This window comes from Aptenodytes patagonicus, chromosome 2 (genome assembly GCF_965638725.1).
Source record: "Aptenodytes patagonicus chromosome 2, bAptPat1.pri.cur, whole genome shotgun sequence".
Lineage (NCBI taxonomy): Eukaryota > Metazoa > Chordata > Aves > Sphenisciformes > Spheniscidae > Aptenodytes > Aptenodytes patagonicus.
In genome coordinates, this window is record NC_134950.1 from 57,828,630 (window position 1) to 57,842,579 (window position 13,950).

Sequence of the window (13,950 nt, forward strand, 5' to 3'; positions counted from 1 at the left end):
AGGATACCATTGGCCTTCTTTGCTGCAAGGGCACATTGCTGGCTCATGGTCAACCTGGTGTTCACCATGACCTTTTGTCCTGGTTTCAGCAGAGATAGAGTTAATTTCCTTCCTAGTAGCTGGTACAATGCTGTGTTTTGGATTTAGGAGGAAAACAAAGTTGATAATACACTGATGTTTTAGTTGTTGCTAGGTAATGCTTACACTAGCCAAGGACTTTTCAGTTTCCCATGCTCTACCAACTGAGAAGGCTAGAGGTGGGAGGGAGGCACAGCCAAACTGGCCAAAGGAACATTCCATACCACGTGACGTCATGCTCAGTACATAAACTGGGGAAAGCTGGCTGGGGGGCCACTGCTCAGGGACTGGCTGGGCATCGGTCGGCGGGTGGTAAGCAATTGCACTGTGCATCACTTGCTTTGTGTAGTAGTAGTATTATTATTGCTATTATTATTTTATTTCAATTATTAAACTGTTTTTAGAATCATAGAATCATTGAGGTTGGAAAAGACCTCTAAGATCATCGAGTCCAACCGTCGACCCAACACCACCATGCCCACTAAACCATGTCCCTAAGTGCCTCATCTACTCGTCTTTTAAATACTTCCAGGGATGGGGACTCAACCACTTCCCTGGGCAGCCTGGTCCAATGTTTCACCACTCTTTCAGTAAAGACATTTTTCCTCATGTCCAATCTAAACCTCCCCTGGCGCAACTTGAGGCCATTTCCTCTCGTCCTATCGCTAGTTACTTGGGAGAAGAGACCGACACCCACCTCGCTACAACCTCCTTTCAGGAAGTTGTAGAGAGCGATGAGGTCTCCCCTCAGCCTCCTTTTCTGCAGGCTAAACAACCCCACAAGTTTTTCTCACTTCTACTCTTCCAATTCTCTCCCCCATCCCACCGGGGGTGGGGGGGAGGCGAGGAGTGAGCGAGCAGCTGTGTGGTACTCGGTTGCCGAGTGAGGTTAAACCACACCACCTTTAGGGCCTTTTCTACAAAGCTGCTCTCCATCCAGTCAGACTCCAGCATGTACTGGTGCCTGGGGTTGTTCCTTCCCAGGTGCAGGACTTTACACTTCTTGTTGAACTTCAAGAGGTTCCTGCCAGCCCATTTCTCCAGCCTATTGAGGCCCCTCTGGATGGCAGCATGACCCTCTGCCACATCAGCTACTCCTCCCAGTTTTGTGTCACCAGCAAACTTGCTGAGGGTACACCCTGCTCCACCATCCAGATCATTAATAAAGATGTTAAACAGGACTGAACCCAATATTGACCCCTGAGGTACATGACCAGTTATTGGCTTCCAACTATGTGTCGCTGATCAGCGCCCTCTGCGCCCGGCCATTCAGCCAGCTGTCAATCCACCTCACTGTCTGCTCGTTCAGCCCATACTTCACCAGCTTCTCTACGAGGATCTTATGGGAGACCATGTCAAAAGCCTTACTGAAATCTAGGCAGACTATATCCACTGCTCTCCCTTGTCTATCAAGCCTGTCATTTCATCACAGAAGGTATATCCTAAGGTATCCTAAGTTACTGAATAGTCACGTATTTTTAGTAAATAACTGAAAATTCTGGGAGTCCATTAAGTAAGATGAGAAGTTCCAGATCTTCCCATTTTCCAAGATAAATACTCAATTTATATAGAAAAGTTAAGAAAATTAACTTGCAGTTCATACAGAAGAAAAACAAGGAGGAAAAAATAATTTGTAGACTTAGTAAATTCTTTACCTGTTTTCCTGTGCAGAACCACAATCTTCTGGGTTTTTACCATCTTCTTCTTTAAAGTACTGGCCACTGCTGGATGGATTAGCAAAAGTTGATATGAAAGGCCCCAGAGACTGAAAAGCAGCTTGGCGGACCTAGTGGAAAGGGTCCAAGGTGAAAAAAAATTATTTATCTATATATAAAGCTTGCTGTCCTATAAAACAAACGCCTGCTACTAGGAATTGGAAGGGTCATAAGCCTACTGAGGAAAGCAACAGCAGAGGCTTTTTTCTGGAAAGAGTCAGCCAGCTGTATACATAAAGTGCTAAGTAAAAAAAGTTAAGAAAAAGCAGGGTAAAAACAGTTAAATCATGGGTAACTAAGTTGGCAGGCCTATTCCCCACAACCAAAGATATCACAATTATTTAGATAGTAGAAGCAGGTAAATTTGAAAGCTCAGCTGAGAATTTTAACAACTTGAAAGGAAAAAAATTATGTGCGGTGAACAGACATTTCACTACCATAAGTTTGACTGATGATAAGCTCTGCATTTCTTTCCCTTTCCTATTTGGCTATGTTGTTCATTTGCTCCTCCTTTCTCCTACTATTTATTTTCCTCTTCTCAACAATTATCTTATCTACCTCCATTTTTACTATTTGATTAATTCTGCTGGGCTACAACTTGCATGACTTTCCAGGATCCAAGAGCTCATGCTCCTGTGCAAAAGATCTACTTTTGGCTCTTGGAAGCAGTCTGCTCCATAACAAACTTAACAAGGTTTGAAGAGTAGATCTTCAAGACCAAAAAAAAAGACACCCCCCCCCCAAAATCACAAAAAACCCCACCCAAACCAAAACCAAACAAACCTAAAACCAACAACAAACACTACCACCCCACTCCACTGCCCAACGCCCCCACAAAAAAGGAGGTGGTCGTAGAGAACATACAAAGAAATACAAATAAGTCACATCTGATTTTCCAGTTTTGTTAATGACTTTCAGCAATGTTAAGTCACAGGCAGTTCTGTTGCTAAGAAAAGCTATCCTGCTGACACAGTTTTTCTTACATGCTGCAGTGAAATTGTGAGGGACTCTCTACACCCATTGACAAAATAAGCAGTCTAAGAAGAATTTTGCTTGAGGTGCATGAAACAAGTTATGTTATCCACACCTATGGGGAGAAGTTCTATATGGAGTATTGCAATAAAATCCTTTAAATATGACAGCTATTCAAGAAATAAAAAGCAATTCTTACCCATCGTGAAGGATCACTAATCAAATTAATAAAAAGGGTTGACAATTTTGTCCTCCGGACTTCCTGTGATGTTGCACAAGAAACTGCCATGAAGCATTCAGCACAGGCTTTCCTAACTCCCCACACATTATCAGAGCAGAGCTGGAAAAACCTCGGCAGCTGTTAGGAACACAGTGAGTAAGTTTGCAAGTCTTAACAGGCAGTACTTGTTTCAAAGCAAGTTCTTTTGTCACATTCATTTCCTTCATCTCATTCTCTGCCCTCATACTCAGATGCATTAATTTAACATTTGCAAGACAAAGAACACATTCAGTAGCACCACCCTTCTAATCAGTTGCTCTCATGTTACTTATGGATACAGATAAGGAAAATTCACCTGAAGAACAGCAAGAAAGTACTAACTTTCTAACCTGATTTATATCCAAAAAACCCCTCCAAAAAACCCAACTCCAAAAATATCCCCAAGCCTAGAAAACCTATCATAAGACAAAACCTCATCTCTACACCACTCTTTTAAAGCAGATAACATTGAAAGGAACAAAACCAAAGAATACTGGTGCATTAACGTTTTACCTATCAGAGACCACTTCAGATTTTTGTAAGATTCTCACTGAAATGCAAAGGAAGAGCATCTTCAGAAAGAAAGAAAACCTTTCTTTTCCACCTAAACATCTCATTGTTAGATTTACCAATCTCTGTCTCACCATCTACCCTACAAACAGGACCTGAACTGCATAGAGGAATAGGGGAATGAGACAAACACTGCATGTGGCGCAAGAGAAAACAGGTTTGAGCAGAGCAGTGGTTTTACTAATAAAACTGAAGCATTTGGCAGTTGCTCAGGTACTCGGGTATTTTGGAAACAGTAACAGTAAGGATGAAACGGTGGACAGAGCACAGGTGAAGCAGTTGAAGATATGCAGGTCATCACACGGCTGCCTTCGCTTGCAACAGGCAGAGTGGTAAGATGCAAGTAATACAATGACTTGCACTGTTCTCAACTACTCTGTTCTCAATTATTGATGTTCAGCTGTTCCTACTTTCTGCAGCAAAGTTTTCTGGACTTTGCTTCTGATTAAAAAAAGCATTTATGTTACAAAATGAAGTTTTATCTAAAGCCATTCAGGTTTTTGCCCCCCCCCCCCCCCTTTTTTTTTTTTTTTAAATAATCCAAAAAGAGCAGAAAATACTATTTTCTGTTATGGAAAGAGATCCCCAACCGTCCAGCCACATGTTATTGCTTTCACATAAAATAACCACCACTTTTTTATTTCATAGTCTAACTGCACCCTCTACAAAGTTTTAATCCAAATTCATGACATGTATCACTAAGAGGGCATTTGTGTGAGAGAAATCAATTTATATCCCCAATCAAGAAACATATGGGAAATAAATCTGTGCAACGATACTTCATTATCAAATGGCTTGAATCACACAGTACCTAGGGAAAAAGGCAGCAAATGCTGTAAGAACATAAAAAAATGCCCTGAGGGTCACACTAGGCATACCTAGCCCAATACCACATCCGCAAAAGGCTGCAGAGCCTCTTGTTGAAGTCATGCCTGCATTTACACTCTCTCCATGTAAGTCCCTCGCTAATTCATGGCACTGACTCATCAACCTCCTGTGGCTCCTCAACTAGCTCACTGTCCACATCCCCAAAAGGAGAAAGCTTGAAGAAGGATCCCAGAGACTGTCACAGGCTCATTTCTGCTCCTTAGCCCTGTCATGTTTCCAAGCCTAGCAACATCCATCAGCTGCTTGGACCTGCCAGAGCAATGGGGGGCAATGTTAAGGATCCTCTGCTCACCGCTCCATCCAGTTCCCTGTTTTTCCATTTTGAATTTGTATCTCTTCCCTTCACTTCATTTGTTATTGCCCGGATTCATTTATTTTCTCTGCCTTTCTTTCTCTTTCGCTCCTTCCCAGGAGGGGTTGTGAGGCTTTGTTAGAGTCAGGAAAACTGACTTTAAAAGATTAAATCAATGAACAGCAGCATTAAGAGATGCCATTTAAGACCACAGAAGCCTCATCACTTCTAGCAGTCTACACTCCCCATGCTCCGCCTGTATCTGCAATCTCTCATTGCATTTATGGACATTAGAAGACACATTCCTGCCTACTTCTTGCCTAATGTATTTTTGAACTTGCAAATACTCCCTGCCTCCACAGCCCGAGGCATTTTCTTCAATCTGATTTAAACCTTTCTCCCAGCTCTAGAATTGAGTACCCCTTAGCTCTAGACCATGTGACTTGGCAAGTAAGAGTTCTATATTCATAGTAACTGTCTTCAACTTTTTGTAAACATCAGTCATAACCTCATGTCAGCAAAACTGAAGAGTTTTTTTAGTCTCTCCTTGCTAAGGGAATGTAGCAGTTGTCTAATCATTTTAGCTGCCCTTCTCTGTACCTTGCCTAACTCCACTACTGAGTTGTATTAAAAAGAAAAATCCTTTAAGAAATGGCTTACCAGCATTTCTTCAGTGGCTTGCTGCCCAACCACACTGCAGATATCTCCAAAATTGGCTGCACATACCTTGCAGACAAAATGCAAGAAATAACCACTAAGACCATAGTTTTAATACAGCAAACAAAATCAAAGGGAAAATGTAAACAGCTTTTAAAACCATAAAAACAGGTTTTGGTGCAACCTCAGTATCAGCCACTTTCCCATCCACCAGTTCCCATGGTTTAAAAAAAAAAAAAAAAATTAAAAATTGTTTTCCTCATTTCAAGCTTAATCAGCCTTTTTTAATCACAAAAGAACCACCCCAGAACTTAAGTGAAAGGGAAGGAGGATAAAACGCATTCAAAGTGCTGTCAAATGAAAGAATACAAGCAGTTATCAGGAAAATAAGCTATGCAATGGCAGGGTGAAACCAAAACACAGCCTCAGCACCTAAATACCATGATGAAGTACTGGTTTAGTTCATCTTAATGAGTATCTTTAATTCCACCTATGCACAGAGATATGAGCTCAGGTGGCTGGTGCTGTATCAGTTACAGTTGGTTCACATTTTCGTGGCTACCTACACAACCATGAGGACAAGCAGATTCTCTCTTTGTTTTTGATAATAAAGGTAGGGACTCTGGAAAAAACTCAGGTGTCAAATATAAAATCTGTGGAAATGCGAGCTACAAAAGAAACCCCATAGCTTGCACTTATACATGTCACAGATGAGATCTAGCAGGAAAGAGTCATTTAGACAAATGCAAGTTCCAAGTTGATGACACTCCTTTCACAGATAATCCAGATCAGATGTCGATAATTCATACCTTACGAACATGAAACATTCTGCAGTCACAGCACATCTCACAAAACCTAGGAAGAACAAGTCTTTCCGTGATGTCCTTTCCCACCATGGAGGCCATTTTGCACATTATCTAATGGCAAGACAGACACTAATCAGGAATGCTTGCATAACATACAATTCCATGTCAGTTAAGCAGAGGCTTTTTACATTTACTTTTCATTCTGATGCACATAATTTTATTGAAAATTGTGAAAAATATTGAAAAAATCCTATTTTGAATTGAAAAGGTTTGGCCGCTTCTGCAAAAAGCATTTTTTTTTCTTTTTACCCTCCCCCTGTCATGATGTAACACAGCTATAGAAGACATGGGTCTTTCACCAAACAATCAAATTCCTAACTAATGGAGATAAGCGAACTCTCAGAAATTAATCTTATCCGACTTACAAAAATTAAAAAAAAAAAAAATACAAGATTCTTTCACTATTCCAATACTTAACAAATATATATATTTACAATTAACAGAAAATTATTGACAATTAATATGCTAAAGTGACTTCTACAACTTCTGTATGATTTAAAAATTAATTACAACACTCCGTATTGTGCATATGCAACTCTGTAACATAAAATTACTGGGAAATCACATAGTACCAAAGAAAGTGACAGCCTTTCCCTCTAAATGCTCTTTCATTCTGATTTTTACTACGACTTTTAAAAAAAGGTTATCTAAAAGAATTTTATGTTTAACTTTCCTAATCACGTCAGTAGAACTACTTAAATTCATTTTCCTATAATGACAAATTATTATTTTTCTAACCTCCAGGGGCTCTGTGAGCTACAGAAGCCTTTCTCAAGTTTCAATATCTTCAAAACAATGAAGATGGGTAAAACAATTCTACTCTAAATTTTATTCCCTTATGTATTTGTAAGCTTCTTCAAGAAAGTACTAGAAATTTGGTGCCAAATACAATAATGCCCAGCCTGCTTACTGTTTACGAGTCCAGCCACATTATGAAAGTAAAATATTAATGAGGTCTCTCTCAACCAAAAAGAATAATCACTTAAAAAAAAAAAAATCACCCAGCAAAAAGCATCAACATAAACTGCAAAAATTCAAGCGAAACATAAGGACATACATCTTCTGCCATTTCTCCTTTATAACTTAACTTATTAATTTGCTTACTATTTTAATTCAACACATAATTTTTAATTATTAAGGTTGTGTCTAATGCAAAAAACCCCTCACCAACCAACCATGAGTTAATCAACTCAGATGCCTATTATTTCGTCTAATAAAACAAAACAAAAATCAATAGAGAGAATAGACATACAGCAAAGACCAACAGAATTCAAGCGTTAAAGATTTTCCACTGATGGAAATTTTCCACATCTGCAATTTAAACTTCCATAAAACAAATAAACCTGGAAAAAAAAAGCCAACAATAGCAGATGCTTTAGGAGTCAGTAAAATTAATCCCCTGCGCTGTCTTGTCCAGCTGGGTTTTTCTTTACAGCATATATAAGCAATTGAATTTAAATCTAACCTTGACTTGAGTGTAACACAGTATGGAAGAAGTTACAGAGTAGTTATGGCTAGCAATATAATCTTTTGTCTTTAATACCACATGGATGTGCATCTTGGAATCACACTACCCTCACTGCAACATCAAGCATTCAAGCAAACTTTATACTGTGTGATTTGGTATTGCTGCTACTTACAGCCACGGCTTCCGTCTTCACATCGTCATTGCTGTCTGGAGCTGTCAGATCTATCAGAACAGGGCATACTTTGGTCTCCACATCATATCTCTCTATGAGTTCTTGCTCTAACAGAACTAACAATGCTGCCTGGCTTGTTTTTCTTACCTATCATAAAAAGACAGAAACTGAATCAAGGAATTCGAAGACAGTTTGTTGGGTTTTTTGTTTAAATATGTGTCCCGTATTTTGGAAGCTGTACCTATGCCACACACCTATACCAATTGCACTCAGCAAGAGGACAAGTGCTCCAAAACTTTTGCAAACACTTCATGTTTGAAACAAACTATTTTTCAACCCAAGAACACCTGCATATTATAAACTAAGGCAATGCTATTATAAAAGTGTCCACCTACATACTTCCCAAAACACAGGACAGCAATGTCAAAAAAAGTAGTCATGGCAAAGCTCACGCAAGAAAAGCAGCACAACTAATTGGGAGTAACAAAGTTTCTAAGGAATGTGAATTTTATTAAACAAATCCTCTCTTTCTAAGATTAACAGGTTTGGCTGACAGTGAACAACTGCGTTTATTTCAAATGTATTTTTAAATTCTGAGAGACCATTTTGCTTAGTCCCATCTAACAAAAAAAGGCTGTACAAAACCAAGATAACCATTAATAAGTGACTTCATATGTGGCTAACCCCTGCCTCTCAAAAAGTAAGTTCATCAGAAAACATTACACAAAACAAGAGACTATATACTCCAATGCAGCAATTTTGAAAACACCTTCGAGATCTTTGTTTCAGAGCAAACCAGCCAAATGAACTATGGAGTATCAACAGAGGTTAAGACGATGACCAGAATCGCTGATCTGCTAGCAAGAGAATATCAAGCAGAAGTATGGTTGTTGTATTATACATGAATTAGCAAACCAACTATTAAGAAAGATAGGTTTTGGTACCTATTTTTAGTTATGGAAAATCCGGAAAGGGCAAGAAAAAAAAAAAGTTACAAACTCAGAGGCCTAAAATACTTAAAGTAATGTATCACCTAGGATTAGTCTAGTCTGAAATGACATGGAGAAGCCTAGAGAAAGCTTTAGACAAGCTAACTCATACACACAGAGAAACAAACCACGCAAGTTCAGTCTAAAAGCTTTATTCAATTGATATACAAATAACTGGTTATGAAGGAACATAATGGTGTTAAACTGAATTATACCAAGGAGTCAATTTTTTATAACTACTGTTCCTTTTTGCCAGAATTTAAATTATGTAAGCTTATCAAAATGACTGTTTGATTTTGACCGTAAGAATACGATACCAGATAAAAGGCCCTGAATCAGAACAGATCACATTAGATGAAAAAATGTTGGAAATTTTCTTTAATTAAAAATTCAGAGTGCCATGTACTTCATGTCATTCAAAACTTTTTTACCCCAAAATATTACACGCTTGTATGATGCTAAATTATTTAAATTGAAAAACCTCACACCAGGTATATCCAACTAGCTAATAAACTATTTGTAAAAGGCACTTACCTGGTTATTCTGGTCTGCGAGGTATCGTACCACAATAGGCAGTAAGTATTTGGAAAAAGCATATGGGATTGAAGGTCTGTTTTCTTGACAGAACATAGCAATATGAGGCACCTGTTCCATCAGTTCTGCCCGCACCGTTGGCTCTGTCAGGGTCAAAATAAAACCAAACAAGGCACAATAAATGTTTACAAGCATACTGCCAGAATAAGCTTTTTACAGTCCTGTACATACAAACTATGTTCTCAAGTGTTCATGTCAGCATGTTTATGTCAAGCTTCATTTTGACAAGCACCACCTTTTTGCAAAACCAGGTACAACTACACTCTGTACTGCTAAATTACTAAAAAGATGGGTCCCACATTCTCAGTAAAAAAAAAAAAAGAAGAGGTATTAGAGAGCAAGCCACCAAACATTATATCAGAACCTGTCTAAACTCCCTACGAGCACCACCTACTTCCAAGAAACCTGCTAAGCAGAAATTCAGCTCAATACTGGTACCACTATGAGAAGAAACAAACTGAGGGGTGCTCCTGGCCACAGCCTCTCATGCAGGAAAGGCCCCACTGAGCAGGACAACCAGCCACAACCACCGATGCTCTTTTTCATTCTTTGCTTTTTAAGGCTACTGATATTTTCGTCAGATGGAAAAGGTCCTGCATCTTTCCAGTTGCTTCTGTTAAACCTTTCAGGTATGTTTTTCATCAAAGTTGGTGACTATTTAAAAAAAATATTTAATTCACTTTTTTAATTCAGAAAACAGTGCACTGCTTGAATGAATCCTAATCCCCACAGAGCATGCACATCTATTTGGGGCATGAGAAGAGAAACAATAAAAGAAATACAAACGTGGATTAAACTAAACTATTAAAAAAACAGCTTCAATTTAAGAAGTAGGTCATTATCACATGCCTGACAGTCCACTTGTCCACAGAAAAAAACCAACCACAAACATAATTTCAGACCTAAGTACTAAGTATTTCTGTCCTTTCAGAGTTTGATGACATCTGTAGTTACTATTAGAGAACTGATTATCTATAAAACACACATAATGAAAACTCATCAATTACTCTTGTTACAGTAATTTGATTTACAGTATTTTAAATAATAAGATGTATACTGTTCACAGGATACGCATACCTTACTGAATTTTTACATATGAATTGTTCAGGTAAAGCTTAATGGTATGACCAGAACCACCTTCCTTGGAATACTTGGAATTAACGTGATACATTAAAAATACAACCTTTTGCTAGATAGAAGCACGTAACTTGCATTTGTATTTAACATAGCCAATGCATGCAGCACTTGGCTTTCTTGAACACTGGTTGCAAGTGACAACTTAGGCCTGAATAAAACAAAATGAAGATAAAGCAAGTACCGTGCTGTGTGCAGTCTCTTCTTCACTGAGGACAGTAAGAACAGAAGAGATCATAGCACACAAAGTAATCAAATGCCTATGGGCTCCATTTCTTTGGCTATAGACTTAAATCACTTTTCCTATAGAAAAACATAACAAAATCTTCTGTAACATTTATGAATTGCTGACAAAGTTTCAAAATACAAAATGGAATCCCAGATAAATCAATACTGAATAGGTTTGCTCTTCATGACAATAAAGAAAAAAAGTCTTCCAATCTGCTCTGTTTCTCTTCCGAGAACATTAACAGGAACACACAGAACAAAAGCCTTTTTATTTAAACTTCAGATGTTCTGAAACATGTGCAGGTTGAACTCCATAAGCAATACAAACATCCTGAAGTTTGTACTGAAGAAGTCAGATCCTGAAGAAGACTACTCAAATTATGTGCAAGTTTTAGCAGACTTGAATTAACAAAAATGAACAGGTAACAAAAGGCTAAATTCTAGTTTGGCAAATGCTATGTTTGTAGCACTAAACATGACAGTTGACCAAATAAGCACCTGTAAATAGGACAAACATAATAGCTAATGAGATCATTAATTCTGAAAGCTAAATTCTACATATCATATTAATGCAAAGAAAGGAAATACTACTTCTTGCAGTTTTTCTAAAAAACATAGAGAATAACAAGTTACCATGCTCAGTCTAAGTTTCTAATTTCAGTCTAACTTTCTATTGGGAGCTTGCAGCACCTCCTACTATTAAAGTTGCCTTGTACTTCCTATCATAGTAACTCATCTTTCACTTCCTTATAAAAATTTGCCAGAGCAGTCCTTAGAACATGAGATAGCATAAGCTGCAATTCTTCATTAGGATGAGGTTTTCTCGGGGGGGGGGGGGGGGGGGGGGGGGGGGGAGGGATTTAAAAAATCAACCAAAGTAGATCACCTGTTTTCAAGACTAAAGTTGGCAAAACCATCTATTTTCTTTCTACATCAAATTCTGGTCCTCTTATCTGACAAGGCCTAGCTTCTTCACTTCTGGAAGAGGGACTTGAAATGTGCCAGAGAAAGGAGTCCTTTTACATCTCAACACGGTTTTTCCACCTGTGTGAAAACCTGCCCAAAGTGACTGAGCTAAGAGGCCTTGAAAACACCCTCCATTTGCACCTGCCCAGTAGCTGACAGAGAGCACAGCAACTACAAATTGAAGAGTCCTTCCTTGCTGAGCACATCCAAGATGCAGAAAGCCATGATCACTGCAGACAAACTGTACACAGCCTCTCTCCCAAGACCAACTCTTTTGAAAAGACTGCAGATGGGAAACAGAGCAGAATGAGGAGCCACCAGGCTGGGTAAGGAGGGATGGAGGGCTGAGAGGTGAGTGACAAGGAGATAAAACTAGCAACTAAAGGGAAGGGAGACTGAAACTTGCTGGACAAGAAACTGGAACCAGGGTCCAGTGCCAGCACTGGAGGGACTCACTCCCACCTTTCCCGTAAGGCTGCTATTTCAAAATGTGCCCAGGACATAATCTAAGGGTACAAGAGGCTTGCGTCACAACATTTATCACTAGGGTCTCATTCTCACTTTAGGACCCGTCTCATTCCTTGCAGCAGACAGAAGATGACTGATGTGAGGAGGGCAGAGGGAAGGGGGATAGAGGAAGAGAAATTTTGCTGAGGCTGCATGTCTGGCAGCAGTGCTTCTTAAATTGTTTCCAAATTTCCTTCAGGCAGTTCCCACCCTCCCAAACCCAAAACTTGCTGGTGGCCTTTCCATTATGCCAATGCAACTGTTCGTACAGCCAGACTACAAAACCATATCAAAGAACTGATCTGGCTGACGCAGCTTTTGCCCCACCACAGCCACATGATTAAACAGCAAGAACTAGCACTTAGATTGGTCTCCCTGTGCAATCACACATTTCCCTCAAGTAGCAGACCTATCTGATGATGGAAGCAAGCAAGTGATGGTAAGAGGGTGCAGGAACCGCTTACTGTGATATTACCATCAAAACAGAGTGAAAGTAGTAAAATGCTGAGAAACCTGATTTGTTCCTTTGCTTAGCGTGAAGCTGTGCAAAATGCTCAAGCCAAACTCTTCACAGAGTAATTGCACACTACTCATTTGATTGCAGTCTGAACTCTGGGTCTTCACTGCTGAAGAAATACCCACCACTGCAATCAAAGCCAACAAGAGGTCTGTATTAAGCATATCGAGCTACGTATAAAGCTTCGGGCACTAGGCACTCAAAATGGGAAGACTGTCTTGAGTTTGATACCTCTACAATTTGCCCACCCACTGGTAAAGTAATGGCAACACTCCCTTCCCTCAAATTGACTAGGTTTGCTGTGAAATTGAATTCATAAATTTCTTTATGAAGCACTCCAGCAAGAGAGCAATGACTACCAAAACCATAAGAACCTTTTTTCTTCAGAACAGGGTTCATCTATTATGCAGCACTTGAGAGAGTGGCCACACCGCCTGAAATATTGAAGAGCTGCTCACGTAAAGCGAGCCCTCTTCTTCCTGAGCTACTAAGTAAGCTCTGGCTTTGTGAGGATCATAGACAGATGAGATGACACAATTGAAGATTTGAAAAATTCATGCCCAGGAATGAATTAGAACTGTAAAGTCACCTTAGTTCTTACATTCCCTACCTTTTAAGTACATGGCTCTGCGATCTTAGCAAGGTCAATTCAAACCAACAAACAAACCAGCACTGTGTATGTAACTGGCTGTGTAACGCAACACCATAATTCACTACCAAAAAGGCATTTGTGCTGTTCTTGGGAATTACTGCTGCTATGCAAGAACCTGAACCTTAAGCTTACCAATAAGAGCTCAATTCTTCCAAATGCTGAAGCACGTGTTCCAGTGTATACTGAATAGAGCCTAATCTTGCAGTCTGATGGGGTTACAGTACAGCTTTTTTTTTGCATCGTGTTTCCTAAAGACCCAAGCAACGCCAAAAATTTCCACTAAAGATACAGCACTTTCTCATCCCCTTCATCCATTCCTCAGCTTTGTCTTTAGCTTAGACGGGTGGCAGCTCCAAATACAGATTCCAGCAGACTTCAATACATGACAGTGTCCGACATTTCAGTTTAAACTTTTCTGTTGATATA

General features: G+C 39.4%; 1 protein-coding gene across 10 annotated transcripts in view; it reads right to left on the reverse strand.

Moving 5' to 3' along the window:
• PPP4R1 (protein phosphatase 4 regulatory subunit 1) overlaps window positions 1-13,950 on the reverse strand; it is a 73,333-nt gene that overhangs the window by 28,371 nt on the left and 31,012 nt on the right. For 9 of the 10 annotated variants that reach the window (XM_076329974.1, XM_076329973.1, XM_076329979.1 and 6 more), the window contains 6 exons: window positions 9,461-9,603; window positions 7,938-8,084; window positions 6,241-6,348; window positions 5,435-5,500; window positions 2,965-3,123; window positions 1,734-1,864 (listed from right to left, as the gene is read on the reverse strand). In XM_076329974.1, the coding sequence (XP_076186089.1) occupies window positions 1,734-1,864; window positions 2,965-3,123; window positions 5,435-5,500; window positions 6,241-6,348; window positions 7,938-8,084; window positions 9,461-9,603 (754 nt within the window). The remainder of the gene's footprint in view (window positions 1-1,733; window positions 1,865-2,964; window positions 3,124-5,434; window positions 5,501-6,240; window positions 6,349-7,937; window positions 8,085-9,460; window positions 9,604-13,950) is intronic. The other variant, XM_076329977.1, reaches the window with a different exon arrangement.